Genomic DNA, 21296 nt, shown 5'->3' on the forward strand with positions numbered 1-21296 from the left:
CATCTGTTCTTAGAGATGTTTGGAAGGACCCGCCCTCTGGTGACCATCCCTGTGGTGAGGGAACTTTAGCCTTTTCTCTCCCTGTGTGTGTCAGAATAGAGAGAAAGTACAAACCAGGTGGGCCCTGCAGGGAGTCATCCACCCACAGGGCCTCTCCCAGTGCCTTGGTGGGCCATGGAAAGACATTTCTGTTTCTTTGCAGTCACTTGTATAAAAAGAACCCTGACGTGACCAAAATCCGACCAGGAAAACCTCAGCCTCTGCTCAGAGTCGATGAGCACGACTTCACCATGAGGCCGGCCTTTGGAGGTAAGAGATCCTCCCCTCATCCCACCTGTCCCCAGTGCTCCCTCCCCTCATCCCACCTGTCCCCAGTGCTCCCTCCCCTCATCCCACCAGTCCCTAGTGCTCCCTTCCCTCATCCCACCTGTCCCCAGTGCTCCCTCCCCTCATCCCACCTGTCCCCAGTGCTCCCTTCCCTCATCTCACCTGTCCCCAATGCCGCTAAACTGAGGTGCGCCCTGTACCAGTCTCTTAGTCTCGGCTCACTTCCACTCCCGCAGAGAGGTAAGCTCTCTAAGGAGAGAAATGGTCTGGGGGAGTGGAGAGGCTGTCGACAGAGGCCGCAGCCACCCAACCCAGAGAGCAAGCTAACTGTCTTTTCCAAAACCAACAACCAGCCAAGGATATAGGTCACTCGATGGCCAGCTGGGGTGTCTGGTGGCAGCAGGAACTTGGCCCATTACTGAGGCCCCCCCACCTCTTATTGGTTCTCCCCCTCAGTGTTCCCCTTTGGAGATCAGGGAGTGGCATGTGGCTCCCAGGATCAGGAGGAATGCCTCACTGGGGACTGCATTTCAGTCAGGTTAGGCTGCAATAACAAAGCTCCACAGGCAAGGAGGCTCAGAACCCAGACACGCTTGCCTCTCATAGTTCCAAAGGCCCAAACCCAAGGCTAGACAGATTCTGTGTCTGGAAAGGGCTCGTAGGTGACATCTGCTCACTATAACTGTTAGCATTATGTCATCACAAATGCCAATGACTAAAGACAGAATTGAATCTATTTAAAAAAAAATTACAAGCCAGCCAGTGGTGGCACACACCTTTAATCCCAGCACTCAGGAGGCAGAGGCAGGAGGATCTCTGTGAATGTGAGGCCAGTCTGGTCTACAGGGCAAGCCCCAGGACATCCAGGGCTACACAAAGAGAAACCCGGTTTCAAAGAACAAAACCAAAGCTAAAACATTACATTATGTATTTTATGTGTGCATGTGTGTGGGTGTGTGTGCTGGGTCATGTGATCCCAGGGATAGAACTCAGGTTATCAGCCTTGGTGGCAGGTACCCACTAAACTATCTCACTGCCTCAGCAATTGAGTATTGTTAAATACATTTTTTTTACAATTATTTATTTAGTGCACACTTGCCATGCCAACAACTTTTGGGAGTCCTCTCCTACTATGTAGGTTCCAGGGATCAAACTCAGCTTGTCAGCCTTGGTGGCAAGCCGGGCAATGGCCTGGCTGAGCCGTTTCACAGGACTGGACATTGGCTCTTTAAGCTGCACGTTATTCAGAAAGCCTGCATCTTGATAGGACAGTGGGTTATGGCTCATCTCCAGGAAGCAGCTACTATCCATAGTCAGTGGAAACAGAAGCAGTATTCTGACTTTAGAAAGAGCAGGAGAGGGAAGGAGAGAAGAAACAGCAACAAAGTGTCTTTCAAAGACAAGCTGACCATCTGCCCAGAGGGGCAAGGCAGAGCTTTGGAATGACTGACGTCAGCAGTTCTCTGGGCAGCGGGGTTTGCACGCTCTCATGCCCGTGAACCTCACACTGCAGCAGCACACCAGGCTGGGCGTCGACTCAGAGCAAGCAAACCAATAGTAGCATTCGGGTGCACCTGCGTTGAGCTATTGACAACGTCTATGTGAAGATTCTTTTCTACAATGTGAAGTCCAATGTGCCCATAAAACACAATATAGAAGGTCTCTGTCATCTCTCGCCTCCGACATATCTCACACGGTGAATGGGTGGAGATCTCTCTGAGACCCCTTTTAAAAGAGTAGGAATGTCATTCAAGAGAGGGTTCCATGCCCATGATCTAATTACCTATTCTCTGATAACATTACCTGGGGGGAGTAATTGGGGTTTAACATTCTCATTTTGTGGGGCGTAAGCACCCAGGCGATGGCAGCTGGGTATAGAGCCAGCATGTCTCCTAATGAAAGGAGAACAGTAGAGTACACAGACCCTCAGGTCACCCTAACCACATGCGTGTGAACGGCCGGGGCATTTGGAGGCGAAGCAGGTCAAGCCCAGGCAGACTGCTGCTGTCCTTAGCTCCGCCTTCCAACAGCCTTCAGGACCGCCGCCCCCATTTTCCTGGGGCAGGAATACACATTTTCCGGAGGTGTCAGTAAACACAGGATATCCTCAGGCAGGTCCCCGATCTTTTCTGAGCCTCTGTTCGCTCCTTTATAGAAAGTGAACAGTCGTCAACACACAGGTTCTGCCCAGGCTGTCAGAGGTAACATGTGTAAGGCCTTTGACGTGTATTCATTCATACCCTCACAGAAAGTCCAGCTGTCAGGCCTTCCTCTTGGGGGACTGTTGAAGGATTAAGAAATTAATTTGTCTTATAGGCTTTTGCGTTTTAAGAGGGCAATGTATTTAACCCGGGTTCTGGCCGGAACTCGGGTCATCAGGTTTGTGTGGCAAACATCCATCTGGGGCAGCTATTTCATCAGCCACAGTGAGTTTATTTCATATTCACGTAGGAGGTATGTGTGCTTACGGCACACACTGGGAGAACCTGGAGTGGCCTTTAGAAACAGCTGTGTTAATTGGGCCAGCGATCCTCCCAGAAGAGAGGGTGAGACTTCTGCTTCAGGAGACAGCTGGCTCCGGGAGTAGTGAGTGGCTGCTGAGGAAGAATGGGCCTTACTATCACGAAAGGAGAAACATGGCCAGTTGTAGCAGAGACTGCAGAGGTGATGGGTTACAGGGAAGAGGCTGACCCAAAAGGAAATGGAACCCGGGAAACATCCCAGCCACAAAGCAGGTGCAGCGGTGCAGGGGCGCAGGGGTGCACAGGTTGGATGCCAACAACAGCAAAAGGAAATGGCTACCAGGCATGGGCCACTCATGCCTGAGGTCTCTTTAAGCAGTCCAGTGGGTGCTGGGACTTGAACTCAGATCCTCTGGAAGAGCACCATATGCTCATCTTAACCACTGAGCCATCTCTCCAGCCTCTGGAATTCCCCCTCTCGCTTGTATTTGGAGTTAACTAGGCCTTCTTCCAGCCTCCAACAGCACCCAGGTGTGTGCCTGTCTCTTTTCATTGGTCTGAGCTCCTAGAGAAAGGAATCACAGCAGCCACCTCCAGAGCCTGGCTTCCTGCTCAGGGCTTGTAGCAGACAGCATCAGTATGAAACGCCAGAGTGTGCTGTCAGTAAGAGCCACTGTGTGGACCTAGGAGGACCTGCATGCATGTGAGAACTCATTCAAGTCACACTGCAATAATATCTGGTCTTTTGTTTTCTCCCCCTCCCTCTCTTTGTAAGCTGGGATTGGAACTGGGGTTCCCCACATGCTAACCACATATTCTACTATAATATTCTCAGCCATCATTTATTTCTTTAACAATCTAGCACTCAAACTGTCAAGTTAAGACAACCAATAAGGAATGGTTATTACACTTTTGCCTTTCATTTTAACTAATTTTGTTAGTTTTAGATCATTTCATCATAAAAAAGAGGCTTCTTGAAGGAGCCTGAAGAATTCTTTGCCTTTGGATAACCCTTAATGATTTCCGTATTCATTTTGATATGGCAACTTCTCGGCAGATAATAGAGGCTCTCACAGATACTGTTTTTCAATTTCCATGGTAACTAGGAGCATGCACTACTAACAGTGCAGAGAGGCCATTGCCAAAGATGACTGTCTTGGGATGTCATCTTTGTGCATAGGCTTTGAGTGGGGGTACAGGGGAAGAGGAGGTAATGGCAAGACTGGGGGACTCCTGGATGATAGATACTTCAGTGGCCTAAATGGGGATGTTGTTTTGGTGACTTTTATCTTGGCATGAAGGGGAGGAAAGAGGTTAGGCAAGTTTAGATCAAGCCCACCTGACCCAAAGGTTAAATCTGCAAAGGGGAAGACACAGTATGAAGGCAGGGATCCAGCCTTTTCATTCTGTTCTCATCACACAGCAGGCACATTTACAGGCCCAATGGGAGGACTGGTGCTTTCTGCAAAAACAGCCACGTCTCTGAAAAGTATCGTAGGTAATCACGGCCATCCTAACCTCCAAGCTCCAGTGGGAAATGTAACAGATTGGCAACCGTGTAACCTCCAAAATCTGTGCTCTTCATGAAAACGCTACTAAAACCAAGTAAATCTAGGGGGTTGTTCCTTGATTTTAGTCCTGTGTGTAGGACCCCTCCCAGGCTTTAAATAGTGTATCAAAATTAAGGTCCCTGCCTAGCAGGCAGATGAGAAATCTGTGTGCCCAAGGCCACACTAAAACCAACAATGAGGACAAAACTGAGACCTAGACAGTATAACAATCCTTTGACTTGTTCTAATTTTTGATATTGCATGGTTTTTCAAGTCTGCCTCCCAGAATAAAGATGATTCAGTTTCTCCATCTACATCCTATAAACACTCGAGTGCACATGCATACATGGGCATGTGCAAATATGCAAAACCCTGCACCTTTCCCCAGAGGCTCCAGGATGTCTCCCACCTGTCCCCTGACCCAGATGATCACAACATGGGGCTGTTGGTGGGCGGGGCCAGGACACAGACATAAGTAGTCAGCAGCTTGCAGGAGGTATGAAGGATACCTAAGGAGGCCAGAGGGGATGCAAGGCCAGAAGGGGACCTGAGGAAGAGGAAATGGCTCTCTACTCTCTCTGGAGCTTGCTAGATCATAGAACCCCAACAAGGGCATGGTAGCTTCTGTGAACTTGTCTTCTGTGCTCTGATTTCTGTTATTTTTACAGCACTCTCATCCTACTGAAGAAGTGGTTGAGGAGGACAGGAACGGCATGTTCAGAGACTGCTTCCCTGGTCCACGGTAGACCCAAGAATGACCTCACTCTTGCCCACCCGTGAGGTCACAGAGGCTGCAGTGTGCCCCTTCCTCCTCTTCCACTGCTTCAGAGGAACTGCGTGCTGTTGGCTTTATGCTGAATGCCCACCATTCTGTGGTCTATGTGTGGGGGTAGGGACTGGAGGTCAAGTGTTTTCTTGAGCGCAGTCAGTCGATGGCCCAGGGGCACTAGTACTCCTGGTAGCTTTTACTCTCTCTCAGACACTGTGATGGCTAATCCTAGCTGTCGGCTTGACTACATCTTGACTCAGATAGTACCCAAGCAGCTGGGCACACTTGTGAGGAATTATTCTTCACTGGATCATTTGAGGTTTGGGAGACCCACCCTAAATTTGGGCCACACCTTATAGTGGCACCCATATAAAAGGGCATTGAAGAAGGAAACTTCTGCTTCCTGCCCACTTTCTCTCACTCTTGCTGGCAAGTTCCTCTATCCTATGACTGAGGCATGCCTTTGCTGGTATTAGAACTACTTAAGGATTCCAAAACAGACTGATGACGGGCCGAGACATCTAGTCTCATGGACAGAGCAGCTATCAGATTCTTAAGGCTTTTCTTCAGGAGACAGCCCTTGTTGGACTAGCTGGACCACAACTTGTAAGACATTCTTAAAATAAAAAAAAAAATCCCTCTTTTCACTCTATCAGTTCTGTTCCTCTAGAGAAGCTGACTAATACAGATTGTGGTACCAGGAATGGGGTATTGCTCTGACATTTCTGTTGGCGATGCTTTTGCTGTGTTTTGTTGCATTTAGGAGGAAGACTTTGGGACTTTGGGCTAGGAGAGTGACTAAATGCTGTAAACAGAGGTTAAGGGGCCATCCTAGCAGGAGCTTGGAGTGTAGTGTACTGAGAGCTCAGGAAGCTTCAGAGGGGAACAATATTAACAACTGGGCTAGGAATCGTACTTGTCTTTTGGCAAAGATTGTGGATGCTTTTTGTCCTTGTCCTAAAAATTTGCCTGAAAATAAAAAAAAAAAAATGACGGACTAGTTTCCCTGGCAGCCTAATCTGACTGTTCCATGCAGGTCTCCAAGGAAAAAGAACAGACTGAGCAAGAAGAAAATTGAAGTGTACAGTTGGAGGAGAAAAAGAGCACCAGAAAATTTAATGTTGGAGCCAAAACTTGGGCTGAAAAAGCTAAGGAGAGGGCCCGGGGGAAATGGGATCAGGGAGTGGGGAGCAGGGCCCTCAGGACAAGACTCTAGTCAGATAATGGGAAAAAAGGCTTGAGGAATATTTTGTTCCTTAGAAGCAATGGATCAAAGTTTATGCAAATGTAATTCAAAGCGGCTCCAGGCTCCAATCCAAGCACATAGCCAAACATGGCAACTTCAGCCACGTAGTCCTGGCTTTAGTTTCAGGAAGAACAATGAGTAAAGGGGTTGTGGAATCTTCCCCAGCGGTTAAGGATGGCTGCTGAGGCCAGGCATGTGGCAGGGGAATCCTTGCATGGAGGCCCCAAGATGCCACTGTGTGAGGATGTGAAGGTAAAATCTGGGTTCTGTTAATGATCCCGTGATGTTGGAGGTGCCAAAGCTGAGGGGATGTCTGCCAGGGAGACAGGAAGTGGGAGCAGACAAAGAGAGAGTATTTTGCTGTCAGCGAAACTGAAAGAGCAAAGTCATCTAAGCCCTTGACATCAGATATGTGGTTACAAGATTCGAAGTGTGCTCTGCCAGGTTTTGGCCTCTTTCCTTTCTGTAGGCCCATATTTCTACATTGTGTGACAGCCAAGCTCTCAGGCCATACTTAGTACCTGAGGTGGCCACGTACACCTCCAGACAGGCTGTCGCAACCCTACCAAAGGGTCAGGATGCCGTTTTGCTCCTTTCTTTGTAATTTGGAGGATGCCTGAGAAAAGGTGCTAGCTAAGTCAGCCTACGTGACAGCTAGCATACAGAGCAGGAAGACTTGACAGCAGGCACAGGTAGATGTGGACGTGACTAAAGCCCACTCACCTGGTTGCCTAGGAAACAGAATGCTAATGAATTTCCCCCTCAGTTTACATTTTGGTATAAAGGCTGTTTGGAGAATAAACGGGAAATTTTCAGGATGTGAACTCAGGACTTCATGAGGGACCACTGAGAATCTCCCTCCCGATGAAGCCATGTGAGCTGTGTCTTTATTCCCGCGCCTCCACGCTGATCCAGAGAAATAATTTATGGTCCGGGCTGCCACCGGACCCCAACACCTTTTGGAGTGGTAATGTATATTATGTGCAAAAGTATGTTGGATGTATATGATTTGCTTTTCAATTATACAGGAGGTTCCAATTAAGAAACTGCCTCCGGCCTCAAAAAAGACTATGGATTTGTAAGTGAGTTGAGACTGTGAAAGACTCTGGGACTTTTGAAGTTGGACTAAATGCATTTTCCATTATGCGTTGACCAGGAGCCTGTGAGGCTGGGGAATGAAGTGTGGTAGTTTGAATAAGAATGGTCCTCACAGGCTGATATGTTTGCATGCGTGGTCCTCAGTCGGTAAAACTGTTTAGAAAGGGTTAGGACTCATGTCCTTGTTGGAGGAGGTATGTCACTGGGGGTGAGTTTTGAGGTTTCAAAAAGGCATGTTTTTCCCAGTGAGCGAGCTCTCTTGTCTTGTGTTTGGGGGTCAGGGTATGAGCTCTCAGCTAAACGCCTCAGTGCCACGCTGCCTCCAGTGTTGGCCATGGACTTTAACCTTCTGCAAGTATTAGACCCAAATTAAATGTTCCTTTTATAAGTTGCCTTCATCATGGTGTCTTATCATGGCAACAGAAAAAGTGACAAAGAGAGACACTGACATGATTTGAAGCTAAGCTGTATATGAAGTTCTGTCCACTAAGGTGAAGTTCTAGCTATTGTCACCACTAAGGTGTGGTCTTTAGGAAGGTAGTATACAACAGCTATATTGGTGGCTCTGGACTCTAGTCTCTTTTCTTGAGCCCCCCCAAATCATCAAAAGCACCACATACACCCCTAGTTCCCTCCAGAACTGACTGATGCTCCCAGGAGAAGCAGAACCTAATACCAGACACCCCCCTGGCTGTGGAATATTATTTGAAGATGTGTTATGGTTGTTTACACTGTGGAATATTTGTTTGATGGTGCAAATTTGATGGTTGCATTCTTTTATGTTTCATTTGTTTAACTCTGTGAAGCTGTGTTACTTTGCTGACCTAAAACACCTGATTGGTCTGATAAAGAGCTGAATGGCCAATAGCAAGGCAGGAGCAAGGCTAGGCAGGGCTGGCAAAGAGAGAGAATAAGCAGAAGAAATTGGTGAAGAAAAGATTGGGGAGCAAGAAAAGGAGAAGGAGGAGGAGGACATCAGGGGTCAGCCACCCAGCCAGCATGAGTAAGAAGTAAACATCAGGGGCCAGTCACTCAGCTACACAGCAAGCCATAAGTAAGAAGGAAAGAAAGGTATATAAAATAGAGAAAGATAAAGGTCAAGAGGCAAAAGATAGACAGGATAATTTAAGAAAAACTGGCTGGAGATAAGCCAAGCTAAGGCTGGGTATTCATAAGAAAGAAAAAGCCTCTGTGTGGTTTATTTGGGAGCTAGATGGCGGGCCTGCCAAAGAAGAAAGAACCAAAAGAGTCAGAGTTAAAAAAAACCAACAACACCCCCTCTGTGGTCCCTGTTTCCCTCTAACATTGCCCCCATAATCCTGTGCAACTTTGTTAACTGATGTCTTCACAAAGAAGAGGGCATACTGGGCCATAAGTCAGGGGCAGAGTTCTTGCCTACCATAGAGGAGGCTCTGGGTTTGTCCCCAGCAACGCTTAGCTTCCTATTGTTAACTACAGAACCTCTTGATTCTTTCCAATGATAGAGCCGGGTTTATAGCTCAGCGGTGGAGTCTTTGTCCAGCATGTGTAAGAGCACAGGTTTAATTCTGAGTACTACACCTACATACAAAGTCCCAATGTTAAAACAAATACTTAGTTCCTAAATAAACACAACTTAAAGATGACATACGGTCTTTTAAAATTTAGTGCCAGAGGCCTGGAGTGGAAAGTCAGTGGTTAAGAATATTGCCTGGGAGCGGGAAGAGAGGAGGGAGGGAGACTGGGATTGGTATGTAGAAAATAAATAAATAAATAAATAAATAAATAAATAAATAAATAAGCTCTAGTTTAAAAAAGAATATCGGCTGCTCTTGGAGAGAGCTGGGGGTTTGCCCCCCAGCACCCACATGGAGACTAACAACCATCTGCAAATCCAGTCCCAGGTCATTTGACTCCCAGCAAAATACACATGCACATAAAAACAAACAAACAAACCTTAAAGTTTAGTGCTGGATGCTGTTGTTGGTCTGTTAGGAGCTTAGCTTCCATGTCCTAAGTGAGGCTGGCTTGTGATTTTGCCTTTTTAGACCTTGTTTTGACTTCATAAAATAAGCTGATGTTTTTGGATGTCTCTTTTGGTTTCATAAACATTGTTCCTATATCTTCCAGAAGAATGTATAGAAGGGTGCTAATTCCTCCTAAACCCTTGGTGCTTTGCTGCTAAAGCCTTCTGAACCTGTTATATTTTTGGGGGAAATTTTAAATCACAGACCCAACCTTGCCTACCTCTTTAGAGCAGCTGTTTGGCTATGGGTGTAAAGATGTTAACTGTGATTGACAGATGCCAAGTTCTTATTTTTTCTCCATTTTTAAATATTAAAAAATATTGTATAAATTTTTATTAAAAAATATTGAGACCTGGGCCAGCTAAGTTGCCAAGGTTGGCCTCAAAATGCGATCTTTCTGTCTTAGTGTCCTGACTAGCTGGGATTACAGGCATGCACCACCATGTCTGGCCTCATTAATATCAAAATCATTTAAAAGATTTTTCTCTTCCGTATACATTTATCAAAAAGTGCACAAACCATGCGCTCTGTTCACTAACTTCCCACTAAATAAACTCACCAACTTAACTTTCATCCAGCTCAAGAAAAAGACACGACTCCTAGATAAACAGTTTTAGAAATCTGGCCATAGAGTCTTACCCCGTGCACGAGAACCTTCACAGTGTTGTTTTGCGCTGTGATCTAACTTGGTAGAGCAGGACTCCAGCTGTACGTTGTTAGCTTCTCTGTAGGAAGGTGATTTAACCTTGGGTCAGTCAGTGACCACGATCTCCACTCAGGCACTGTGGTCACACAGTTGCTTCCAGCTCCGCTGCAGATACAGCCTAGGATAGAGGCATAGTCCAGTTTGTAACTTGCCCAGCAAGCACAGAGAACATTCCCTTCAGCTTGGGAGCAGTGTGGGCTGGCAACCCGGTCTCTGACCTCAGTGATGAGAAAACATAGGCATTTTATAGATCAGGGGTGAGCAGAAAGCACCCCACATAGAAATCTGAGTCCCGCTTCACCACTGAGGCAACCCTCACTCCACAGGGAAGCTGCTGGGTTGTTCCTCCACCCCAGATAGAGAGGACTGTGTCTTACTCAGTTGTCTCTGCTCTCCCACAGGCCCGGCCATCCCTGTGGGTGTGGATGTGCAGGTGGAGAGTCTGGACAGCATCTCCGAGGTGGACATGGTAGGCACTGCCCCGGGCTGACCTCATCGGTGAGGGATCACACTTCTGAGATGCCAAGAGCAGGGGGGCCCTCTGGGGTGCAGGTTGTGACTGTGAAAGCAGAAGGTGACCAGATTGTATCTTGGGGGTAGCTGACCCGGGTACAGTAACATCTAGAGTAGGGTTATTGTTTCTACTGGAAAAATTAGTTGGGGACTGAAGCCCACATCTGCCTTATGAAAGTCTACTGCAAGTAATAAAATGCAAGGGACCCAAGGAATCACACTTGGAGGAGTGCTGGAAATGGCTTTCTGATTGAAATCCTTCAAGGATCTGATTTTCCATTCTTGCGTGAGCACAGCTCCCAGCCTTCCGTGGCAGCCTCTCCCCACCCTCAATGTTCATCCCGTCTTTTGACTCTCTTGTGGAGGTTCCCTCACCTTGAAGGGGAGCTTGCCCCTCCACGTCTTCAGTCCTCTTTATGTTCATTCTGTTAGTTTGCAAACTTTTTCCTCTGTCCTCCGTAGGAAATGTGCAGCAGTCTCGGAATTTATTGCTCCAGTTTTCCAGTGAGAACGTATTTTTAATAGTTCTGGTGGCTGCACCTAGAAGCTTGCATGAGTTAAAGAAGTGCTCTACACGGGACTACATCCCCAGCCCGCATCTAGCAGGCATTTATTGAGCGCTTACCATGTGCCTTGCTAGACATTCAATTCAATGGCGTGGTAATTCAGTGTGTGAAGAACACAGTTCTGCCTCCGAGGATCTCACAGTCCAGTGCCAGAAATCTTCATAAGAGGGACACCTGACTGTCCAGGTTTCTGTCGCTGACCACTCATCTGAAACCTGTTGAGCAGTGTTGGAATGCCTGAAGCCGGCTACATCTCCCCAGCTGCCTCTGGGAAAACACTTCTGCAGTCTTTGCGGTTACTTGACAGCTCTCAGTTTATAACCCTTGGCTCTTTCAGGCTCTTTGTCAGGTACTCTGTGCTGATCTAAATCATGTGATAGGGAACTTCCCACACCTTCAAGGGTTCCTAAAATTCTAATCTTCCCTTTATTTAGGGCATTGGTTTGCGACTTTGGAAGGAGGTTGCTGGGGAGGTGGCCTTGAAGGACTCTTCTGAAAAGGCTCCTCTGACCCATCCCTTCCCCTCCTTCCCTCTGGCTCTGGCCCCCTCCCCTTCTCCTTTTCCTTTCTCATTCTTACTTTTTTAAAATTTTTTTATTTTTTTTGGATTTTCGAGACAGGGTTTCTTCGTAGCTTTTGGTTCCTGTCCTGGCACTAGCTCTTGTAGTCCAGGCTGGCCTCGAACTCACAGAGATCCACCTGCCTCTGCCTCCTGAGTGCTAGGATTAAAGGCGTGCACCACCACCGCCCGGCTCTCATTCTTACTCTTAATGAAGTTCCTCAGGTTTCTAAGGGAAGCCTCCCCTTCCCTTTAAGGTCCATCACGTTTAGAGCTCCATTTATTATACTATTCCTAATGCTCCTCCTCCAACCCTGAGTCTTAGTCATGGCCTTGAGGCCCTTTTCTTCTAAGAAAATTCACTGATGAGAACTGTGACACCTTTCTTTCCCAACTGACTGCTAGTGCTCATCTTTTATTCTAGTAAGAAGCCCTGTGCATGGGGACCTCATGAAAAAGACCAGGGTTTCACTGTACCCTGCTGGGCTGTGGCCAGGCTGTGGCACCATAGCTGTGTTTTCAGATACAAAAATGAGTCACTCTCTTCCCAATTGCCACAGTGACATCGTGTTGACCATCATATTGGCCAATGTGCTCAGGGCCACAGAGTCATCACTCTGAATCTGGAAGCAGGATCTGGTGTATTCTGCAGTAGAGGATGTTGGGTATTCTATAGTGGAGGATGATGGGTATTCTGCAGTAGAGGATGATGGGTATTCTGCAGTAGAGGATGATGGATATTCTGCAGTAGAGGATGATGGGTATTCTATAGTGGAGGATAATGGGTCAGTTGCAGGGAGGGATGCTCTTTAAGCCGTTCTATTTAAAGAGCTTCTGGCTTCTTCCCTGGCTCCCAGGACTTCACAATGACGCTGTACCTGAGGCATTACTGGAAGGACGAGAGGCTGGCCTTCTCCAGCACCAGCAACAAGAGCATGACCTTTGACGGCAGGCTTGTGAAGAAGATCTGGGTTCCCGATGTCTTCTTTGTTCACTCCAAGAGGTCCTTCATTCATGATACCACCACTGACAACATCATGCTGAGAGTGTTCCCAGACGGCCATGTGCTCTACAGCATGAGGTAACCGTCCTGGGGCCATTATTCCTGTCCAGTTCAGGGTATCTCGTCGGCTCCTTTAGCCCTGGTGAGTTTGTCTCTGTAGGAGGGCCTGTGGGCTGACACAAGCCTTTTGATGCCACTCAGTCTGATTCCACCCCTGCAGATGGCAACTTCCTCTTTGCTGGGGTCTCACACTTGAGCTAAAAGACTAGTTTGGCCAGACTTGACGGGAACAATGACCTTTTGTCCCTTAGACTCTAGTTGATTGCTAATAATACTTTAAAATGATCAACAGTAGCTGCTGTTTATTAAGTGCTATTGCAGACTGGCTTTGGTGCGAGCTTGGTGGTTCAAGGGTCCTTATTCCTGGCCTGCTCATATGAGTCTCCAAAATTAATGCAGTACCAGATAGGCTCCTGTCTTGGGTGGACGATGGTGCTGGCCTCGCTTTCCAGGCATCTCTGAGGGAGGCTGTCCTGCTGGCTGAGGTGGTGTAAGAGAAGGGTGCAAGCGTGGGCAGTTAGCAGCCAGCACCCCCACTCCAGCAGCTGGGGGACAACAAGCCCAATAAAGGACCCCCACCAGGTCCCCACCAGAAGACAAAAGCTCTAGTTACGTTTCCATGGCTTAGATGCCTGACGCCTGGCGGTGACCCAGCAAGGGCGGTGTTCCGGGTTTTCCTCAGCATGGGCAGAGCCTGGGCTGATGGTCCACCCTCAAGCCAGCTCACGTCTCTGTGTCGTGCAGAATTACGGTCACCGCCATGTGCAACATGGACTTCAGTCACTTCCCCCTGGACTCCCAGACCTGCTCTTTGGAGCTCGAGAGCTGTAAGTGTCCACTGCATTCTCCCCTTTGCCTTGTCCCCTCTCCTGTCTCGTGCCCCTGGAGGGCTGTGTGCTGCAGGACTGCCCCCTGAGGTAGCAGCTGTTCACCCTGGCACAGAGCGTCCTTGTTGCTTCCTGCAAGAGGGTAAAGGTGCCGACTTCACTTGTCTTCCTCTCCCCAAGATGCGTACACGGATGAAGATCTGATGCTGTACTGGAAGAATGGGGACGAGTCCCTGAAAACCGATGACAAGATCTCCTTGTCCCAGTTTCTGATTCAGAAATTTCACACAACTTCCAGACTGGCCTTCTACAGCAGCACTGGTAGCTAATTTCCGTCACAGCGAGACTCAAATGTGGAAGAAGCACATTTGAGTCCTCTAGCCTTAACCCTTCCCACGCCCAGCAAATAGAATTTTGATTTGACTATTCAAATAAAACAGTCCCAAATAGCACTTATTTTATATTTTATATATTATTATTATTATTATTATTAATTATTTTGGTTTTTCAACACAGCGTTTCATGGTGTAGCCCTTCCTGTCCTGGAGCTCACTCTGTAGACCAGGCTGGTCTGGAACTCACAGAGCTCCGCCTGACTCTACCTCCTGAGCACAGGGATTAAAAAGGCATGTGCCACCATTGCCTGGCCTTCAAATATCACTTTTTAAGAGCAGGAAAGACCCTGCTGGGGCTGGTGGTGTGAGTCACGGGTAGCACATGGACTGAGCATGTGCTAGGCTCTGGGTTCAGCCGCCAGCAGGAAAAATCAAAGTGTAGTTAAGATACGATAAGAAATACTTTTCCCTGCACGGCTGTGACGTAGAGTAAATAAGGCCACAGAAGAGCCTGCCAAACACAGCCCACTCTTACGCAGTCAAACTCTTTATACAGCTATTGATCGGGGGTTCTCGGAGTGCACAGTGAGTTGGTACTATAGCATCAGGTTCCTCCCCCCACCCCAGGTAAAGGACCCCAGGAGAAGGATGGAGTGTCAGAAGTAGAAGCAATGCCAGACTTCCGAGTATTGCGAACAGCCTGCTTCTGTGCTGGTGTGACTGAGGGAGTGCCAGCCAGGCCCAGGGTGAGAGCCCGTCTCTTCTGGCTCCTGACCCAGCAACACTGGCCTCAGAACATAGAACCACTCTACCTTCTTAAACTCCCGAGCAGAGACACAGCCGTAGTTTGCAAGTGATAAACCACGAAGTAAATCTGTGATTCCTTCTACACTTTCCCTAAATTGCTGTGGAAAGTTAGGTCAGACTTCATAAGAGTGTGTACTAGGTGGTCATTGCAGCGAGGGCTCGGGAAAGGCATTGTATCACGCCTACGGAACTTCCTTTCTGTGGTTGGTGAGCAGTGCCGGGGAAGAAGGGTTCCGGGGAAGAAGGGTTCCGGGGATGCTCTGGCGGGAACCTCACTCCTTCTTCCTGTGTTCCCCAGGTTGGTATAACCGACTCTATATCAACTTCACTTTACACCGCCACATCTTCTTCTTCCTGCTCCAAACTTATTTCCCCGCCACCTTGATGGTCATGCTGTCCTGGGTGTCCTTCTGGATCGACCACAGAGCTGTGCCTGCCAGAGTCTCACTGGGTAAAAGTATTTGATAAGGTGTGGGAGGATGCTTTTGGTCTTTCTTTCAGCTGATCACTAGGTAGTGGAGAATTAAACTCCTGGGCTGGGCATGGTGGCTCAGTCACCTAATCCCAGCACTCAGGCTGGAGCTGGAAGACTATAAGTTTGAAGCCAACTTGGGCTACTTAGAGAGACCTTAGAGAGAAAAAAAGTAAAGTCTTTAGAATTCTTACCTGATGGGCTTGTGAGTTGAAGGGGAACTTTCCTGCCTTTGCCTCCTCTATCTACACTGTGAAAACCTGGGGAACTATCATTGCACCCCTGAGTCTGTATCATTTCAAAGGTGGAACCAATCTGGAATCCCCAACCTCTCCAGGCCAGTATGAGAATGAAGTACTAAAATGTCAATGAACGAGTCGGCAAATGCCAACAATTATTTTGTAAACCCTAGCGCCTTGCTGGCTTGGACAGTCCAAGACTGGAGGCAGGCGGTTCCTGGGGTGAGGGCTGTGTTCCCAATTCAGAGCTGGAGTTCTGGCTTCTGCCAGATCCTGAATTCCAGAGGGAAAATTTACAATCCAGCCTTGCAACTCAGGCAACTCAGATAAAATCAGGGTGGACCCTGACAAACGGGAGAACTTATCAGGCAAACCACAGTGGAGAAGTACGAGACAGAGCGTAATAAATGTGGCTTAGACAAGGGGAACTAACTAACCGTGCTCGTCCTTTCAGAGGTGTCCTTGAGTCAGTGTTGACTCAAGTGGTCACTCATGAGGCGTGACCTTGTCAGACACATCATGGAAACCCAGACTCCCCAGGTAACTGAAAGCAGGCAGCTACTTCTTGAGTTCTGGAAGGGGGTGAGTCAGGGAAGGCCTGATTGTTTAGGAAGCAAGGCCTCACGCCTCTACCGGGTGGAAATATGTCCAGGAAACTTCTCACCTGATTTAAAGAGACAGAGAAAGTGAAATCGTGTCTGTGGGATGTGGGCACGGCTCTGGGGTGGGGCAGCAACTGGACTAAGATGGTTTTACAGGCATCATGACAGTGCTGACCATGTCCACCATCATCACGGGCGTGAACGCCTCCATGCCCCGAGTGTCCTACATCCGGGCCGTGGACATCTACCTCTGGGTCAGCTTCGTGTTCGTGTTCCTCTCGGTGCTGGAGTACGCGGCTGTCAATTACCTGACCACAGTGCAGGAGCAGAAGGAACAGAAGTTTCGAGAGAAGGTGAGGAGACTTCAATCCTTTTCTCTTGTAAGCTGGGCTAGAGTTTGGATGAGAATTAGTTCCTTGGTTGGGTGGGGACAGTTAGGAGGGACCAGTGCCTGTGGAAAGAGTGACATTAATGCCAAAGTGTGAACAGTTCTCTTCTTGCCCTGCTGGGATGGAAATTGTGGATAGGCAAGAAGCTCTTTAAGTGTGGTCTGTGGTACCGTTTGCATTCCTCGGCATTGACGGCGAGCGTCAGCAGCAGGCATGCAGGAGCCGCAGCAGGCACTGCCATCTAGTGCTCCCACCCTAAGATCCGAAACTGTTTCTTTTTCGTGCAGTATAGCTTGATCATGGATTCCCCTTCCCCATTTCCTCCCAACCCCTCCCCCACCTCTTAACCAACTCAACTTTATATTTTATTTCCCCCAATCCTCTCTTTCTTTTTTAAAAAACAAAGCCAGAGCCTGGCGGTGGTGGCGCACGCCTTTAATCCCAGCACTTGGGAGGCAGAGACAGGTGGATCTTTGGGAGTTTGAAGCCAGCCTGGTCTACAAGAGCTAGTTCCAGGATGGTCACCAAAGCTACAGAGAAACCCTGTCTCGAAAAACCAAAAAAAAAAAAAAACCCAAAGTCAGGCAGTGGTGGCACACACCTTTATTTCCAGCACTTGGGAGGCAAAAGCAGGGAGATCTCTGAGTTCAGGGTCAGCCTCGTCTATAAAGTAAGTTCCAGGACCGCCAGGGTTACCCATAGAAACCCTATCTCAAACAAACAAACAAACAACAAAAACCTGTTCAAAAAAACCAAGAAACACCCTCTCAAAATCCCCCACAAAATCTGACACCATAATATACAAATGAAATACCAATAAGGCAAAAGAAAAAAATGACCAAAGAAAGCAAAATGATACAAGCAGTCTACAAAAATACAGTAGAGTATGTTTTATGTTGCAGCTGGTTCTAGGTGGTTAATAGATTTGCTGAGACTCTGATGGTGGAAACCAGTTTCTCCTTGCCAGTGGATATCAGTTACAGACAGCTTCTTGGTTAGGGGTTGGGAGCCCCTGTCCACTTCCCCCTTTCAGTGCGGGGACCCCAGTCTGGCTTGAATTTTGCACAAGCCTTGTGCATCCTGTCACAGTCTCTGTGAGTCCTTTTCCGACTGGAAGACACCGGTTCCTGAGAGTCCTCCGTCGCCCGTGGTTTTTACAATCTGCTGTCCTCTCTTCCACGTAGATCCCTGAGCCCTGGGGGAAAGTCTGACGAAGGCATCCCACTTAGGACTGACTGCTCCAAACCCTCTCACTCTGTACACTGTGCTGTTGTGGGTCTCTGTGGTAATTACCATTACTGCGAGAAAAAGCTTCTCTGATGATGGCTGAGTGAGACCCTGATCTGTGGATATAGAAGAATGCCCTCAGGACTCATTTTATTATGTTCTTTAGCAGAATAATAGCATTTGGTTTTTACCTAGGCCCGTGGCCTAGCGAGTTTCAGGTACTTGGTCACTTTATCAATATGGGCATGGAGTGAGCCTTAAATCGACGCAATCAGAATGTCGGTGGGTACTTCTGTAACTATTGTACCACTATAGCACCAGTATATCTTGCAGACAGGTCTCTCTTGTAGGTCACAGGGTTTATGGCTGGGTTGAAGACTATCTTTCTCCTCTGGTAGCATGTGCAATACCTTCTAGTATCATGAATGCTAGTCAGTAGGGGTGTAACTTCTAGTTAGGCGTCAATAAGACTCTTCATGTCCAATGAGATATGTAAGTGTTGTCTTCAGCAATTGGGCCTTATCTTCTGGTTGTGGAGAGTAAACAAAGCCTGTGATGTTTGGGGTTTCTAGGAGGCTCTTTGGCCAATGAGCCAATGACCCAACAATATGAACCCATTTTTTTTTGTGTGTATGTGTGTGTGTGTGCCATAATATGTCTAGTTGGAGCACTGTCTCCCTCATTATTTCATGTCTTCATTTATATTTCTTTTATATATGTATTATTTTAGGAAACTTCTACAGTAGTAGTTTCCACATGATTTTTCAAATAACAATTAGTGTTAGTTATCCCTTCCTACATTCCTTCCTTTTCTCCTTTCTCCTACCAGCCTTCCTACTTAATCCTATTCCAATTTTCTCTTTGTCTCTCCATAAAAATATATTCTATTTCCCTTCCTTGGTAGACCTTCTCCTCCCCACTAGCCCCTTACCAAGTCCCTCACCTCTGTGGTTATCCAGATTGTGGCATGTATATTGAAGGCTTTAAAGCTAACATGCACATATAAGAGAAAACATACAATATTTGTCTTTTGGGTTACTCAGGATGAATTAACCTCATCCATTTCCTTAAAAATTTCATAACTTCATTTTTCTTAACAGCTGAATAATAGTCCACTGTGAACTGTACCACGACTTTCATTATCTGTTCATTAGTTGAACGTCTAGACTATTTCCAGTTTCTGGCTGCTATGAATAGAGCAGCAATGAGCATGGATGATCAAGTGTCTCTGTAGTAGGATGGAGAGTATATGGGTATATGTCCGAGAGTTGTATGGCTGGATATTGATGTAGATATATTCTCCACTTCCTGATGAACCACCACGCAGATTTTTGTAGTGGTTGTATAGGCTTACACTCCACCATCAGTAGGTAACCTGTTTACCAACTCCTCACATCCTCACCAGCGTGGATTGCCATTTTTTTTTATTTATTTATTTATTTATTTATTTTTTGTATGTTGGTGTTTTGCGTGAATGTATGTCTGTGTGAGGGTGCTGGATCCCCTACTACTGGAAGCACAGACAGCTGTGAGTTGCCATACGGGTGCTGGGCATCAAACCCTCTTGAAGAGCAGCCAGGGCTCTCAACCACCGAGCCATCCCTCCGGCTCCTGCCATTTGCTTAACTGATCTTAGCCAATCTGATTGAGGTACCTGACTTACTGTCCCAGAGAAGTAAGTACCCAGTGAGAACTTACTTCACACATTCAGGAAAAACTCTTTTAACAGCAACAGTGTGTGTCCAGTTTGGGCTAGTGCCCAAAGGAAGCCACCTCTATATAGAAATTATCTGGGGCTTATCTAGGTTTTGAGTCATTTTATATGTGATGTCATCTGCTCTGTTAAGTCCCAGGCCCAAGTTAAGGTTAGAACAATTAACCGTGTTTCACAGAGACAGAAATTCCAAGGTTTGGTTGTTTGGACAGGGTTTTCTCTGTGTATCTTTGGAACCTGCCCTGGTACTCACTCTATAACCCAGGCTGGCCTCAAATAAAACTCACAGCTATCCACCTGCCTCTGCCTCCTGAGTGCTGGGATTAAAGGTGTGCACCATCACCGCCTTACCTCAGTTCAGAAGTTTCATCCACTATTGTCATGGTAGCACGCAGGCAGACATGGTGCTGAAAAAGGAGCTGAGAGTCCTGTATCTTGATCCATAGGCAGTAGAAGCAACTGTGTGCCACACTAGGTGTAGCTTGAGCCTACGAGACCTCAAAGCCCACCCCCACGGTGATACACCTCCTCCAACAAGGACACACCTACTCCAACAAAGCCACACTTCTTAATAGTACCACTCCCTGTGGGCACCATTTTCTTTCAAACCTTCATAGTGTCTGTTTTAATGAGCTTCCCTGAAGGATGGAATGTTTCAGTTGTGAGGAAACTGCTACATAACAGCAGAACCACTTGGAAGTTTTAAGTCATCTTAGAGTCGGTGTGCAATGCAGCCAGTGTAAAGAATTGCTGGACTCGGTGCTCTCTGAGGTCCTTAGAACTTCACCTGTCTGAACGCCAGAGTAGCAATGGTCGTCACTCTATAACCAGGCCACTTCTTTCTCTCAGATCCTCAAGCTCTAACTGAGCCCTTTGCTTGCTGCCCATAGTTTCCATGCGCTTGTGGAATGCCTCACTCAAGAACCATGACGCTGGATGGAAGTTACAGTGAGTCTGAGGCCAACAGCCTGGCTGGCTACCCAAGAAGCCACATTCTGCCAGAAGAAGAAAGACAAGACAAAATCGTGGTCCATTTGGCCCTTAACAGTGAACTGGTGACCTCCAGAAAGAAAGGCCTTCTCAAAGGCCAAGTGGGGCTCTACATCTTCCAGAACACCCACGCCATTGACAAATACTCCAGGTTGATATTTCCAGCTTTCTATATATTTTTCAACCTAATTTATTGGTCAGTGTTTGCCTAGGGATTCCAAGGCTGTGTCTAGGAAAGGGCATGGCCAACACATGGACCTGTCGACCACACTTCCTGCACCAGGCCAAGCAGCTGCTCCTGGCTTGGAGGAGCCCAGGGACCTCCAGCTGCCCTCACCCCGTATCTGTGGATCTTTTCCTCGTTCATGCTGTGTTCCACATCACACACTCCCCCCTCTCAACAGCGCTGTCCTTTGTTCTATGTGAACTTGTTCCAAGAACTTCCCCCATGCCTACTTAATAAAAGACTCAAAGGCCTCCCGAATGTTCTGAGATGCTCAGTAAGCGAAGAAAGAAAATGAAGGACAAACTATAGGGGGCATTCTGGGTAAGAAACTGGGTGCAAAAGTCTGTGAACTCATTCAGTTGGGTTAAGTGCCTACATTGGAGGGAAAAGCCCTCAGAATGGAGACGGGAAGTGATTTGGCCTAAACAAAACTGGCAACCAGCATGATTTTATAAATGCTAGAGGAAATTATTCATTTCCCCCTTCATTCATTCGGTAACATGGAGTCCCCACCCTGTGCTCAGACTGTAGAGATGAATGAGTCGTCTTTTCCTTCGCTGAGCCTTTCTAAGCGATACCCATTCTACATACATACTGTATGTC

The 21296-nt window shown here is 47.4% G+C and overlaps 1 protein-coding gene across 1 annotated transcript; it reads left to right on the forward strand.

Annotated features, from left to right (window-relative positions):
- Window positions 1-227: 227 nt before the first annotated feature.
- Window positions 228-20859, forward strand: Gabrr2 (gamma-aminobutyric acid type A receptor subunit rho2). The gene is made up of 8 exons (XM_050145489.1): window positions 228-309; window positions 10566-10633; window positions 12660-12883; window positions 13610-13692; window positions 13873-14013; window positions 15133-15285; window positions 16304-16500; window positions 20368-20859. Exons 1-8 carry the CDS (start codon window positions 291-293, stop codon window positions 20677-20679), a joined length of 1197 nt encoding a protein of 398 aa, XP_050001446.1. The 5' UTR covers window positions 228-290; the 3' UTR covers window positions 20680-20859.
- The last annotated feature ends 437 nt before the right edge of the window (window positions 20860-21296 follow it).

The sequence above is a fragment of the Alexandromys fortis genome, unplaced genomic scaffold, assembly GCF_014885135.2.
Source record: "Alexandromys fortis isolate MF-2015 unplaced genomic scaffold, M_Fortis_MF-2015_v1.1 scaffold_2_26212498_36691700, whole genome shotgun sequence".
In the NCBI taxonomy this organism is placed as follows: domain Eukaryota; kingdom Metazoa; phylum Chordata; class Mammalia; order Rodentia; family Cricetidae; genus Alexandromys; species Alexandromys fortis.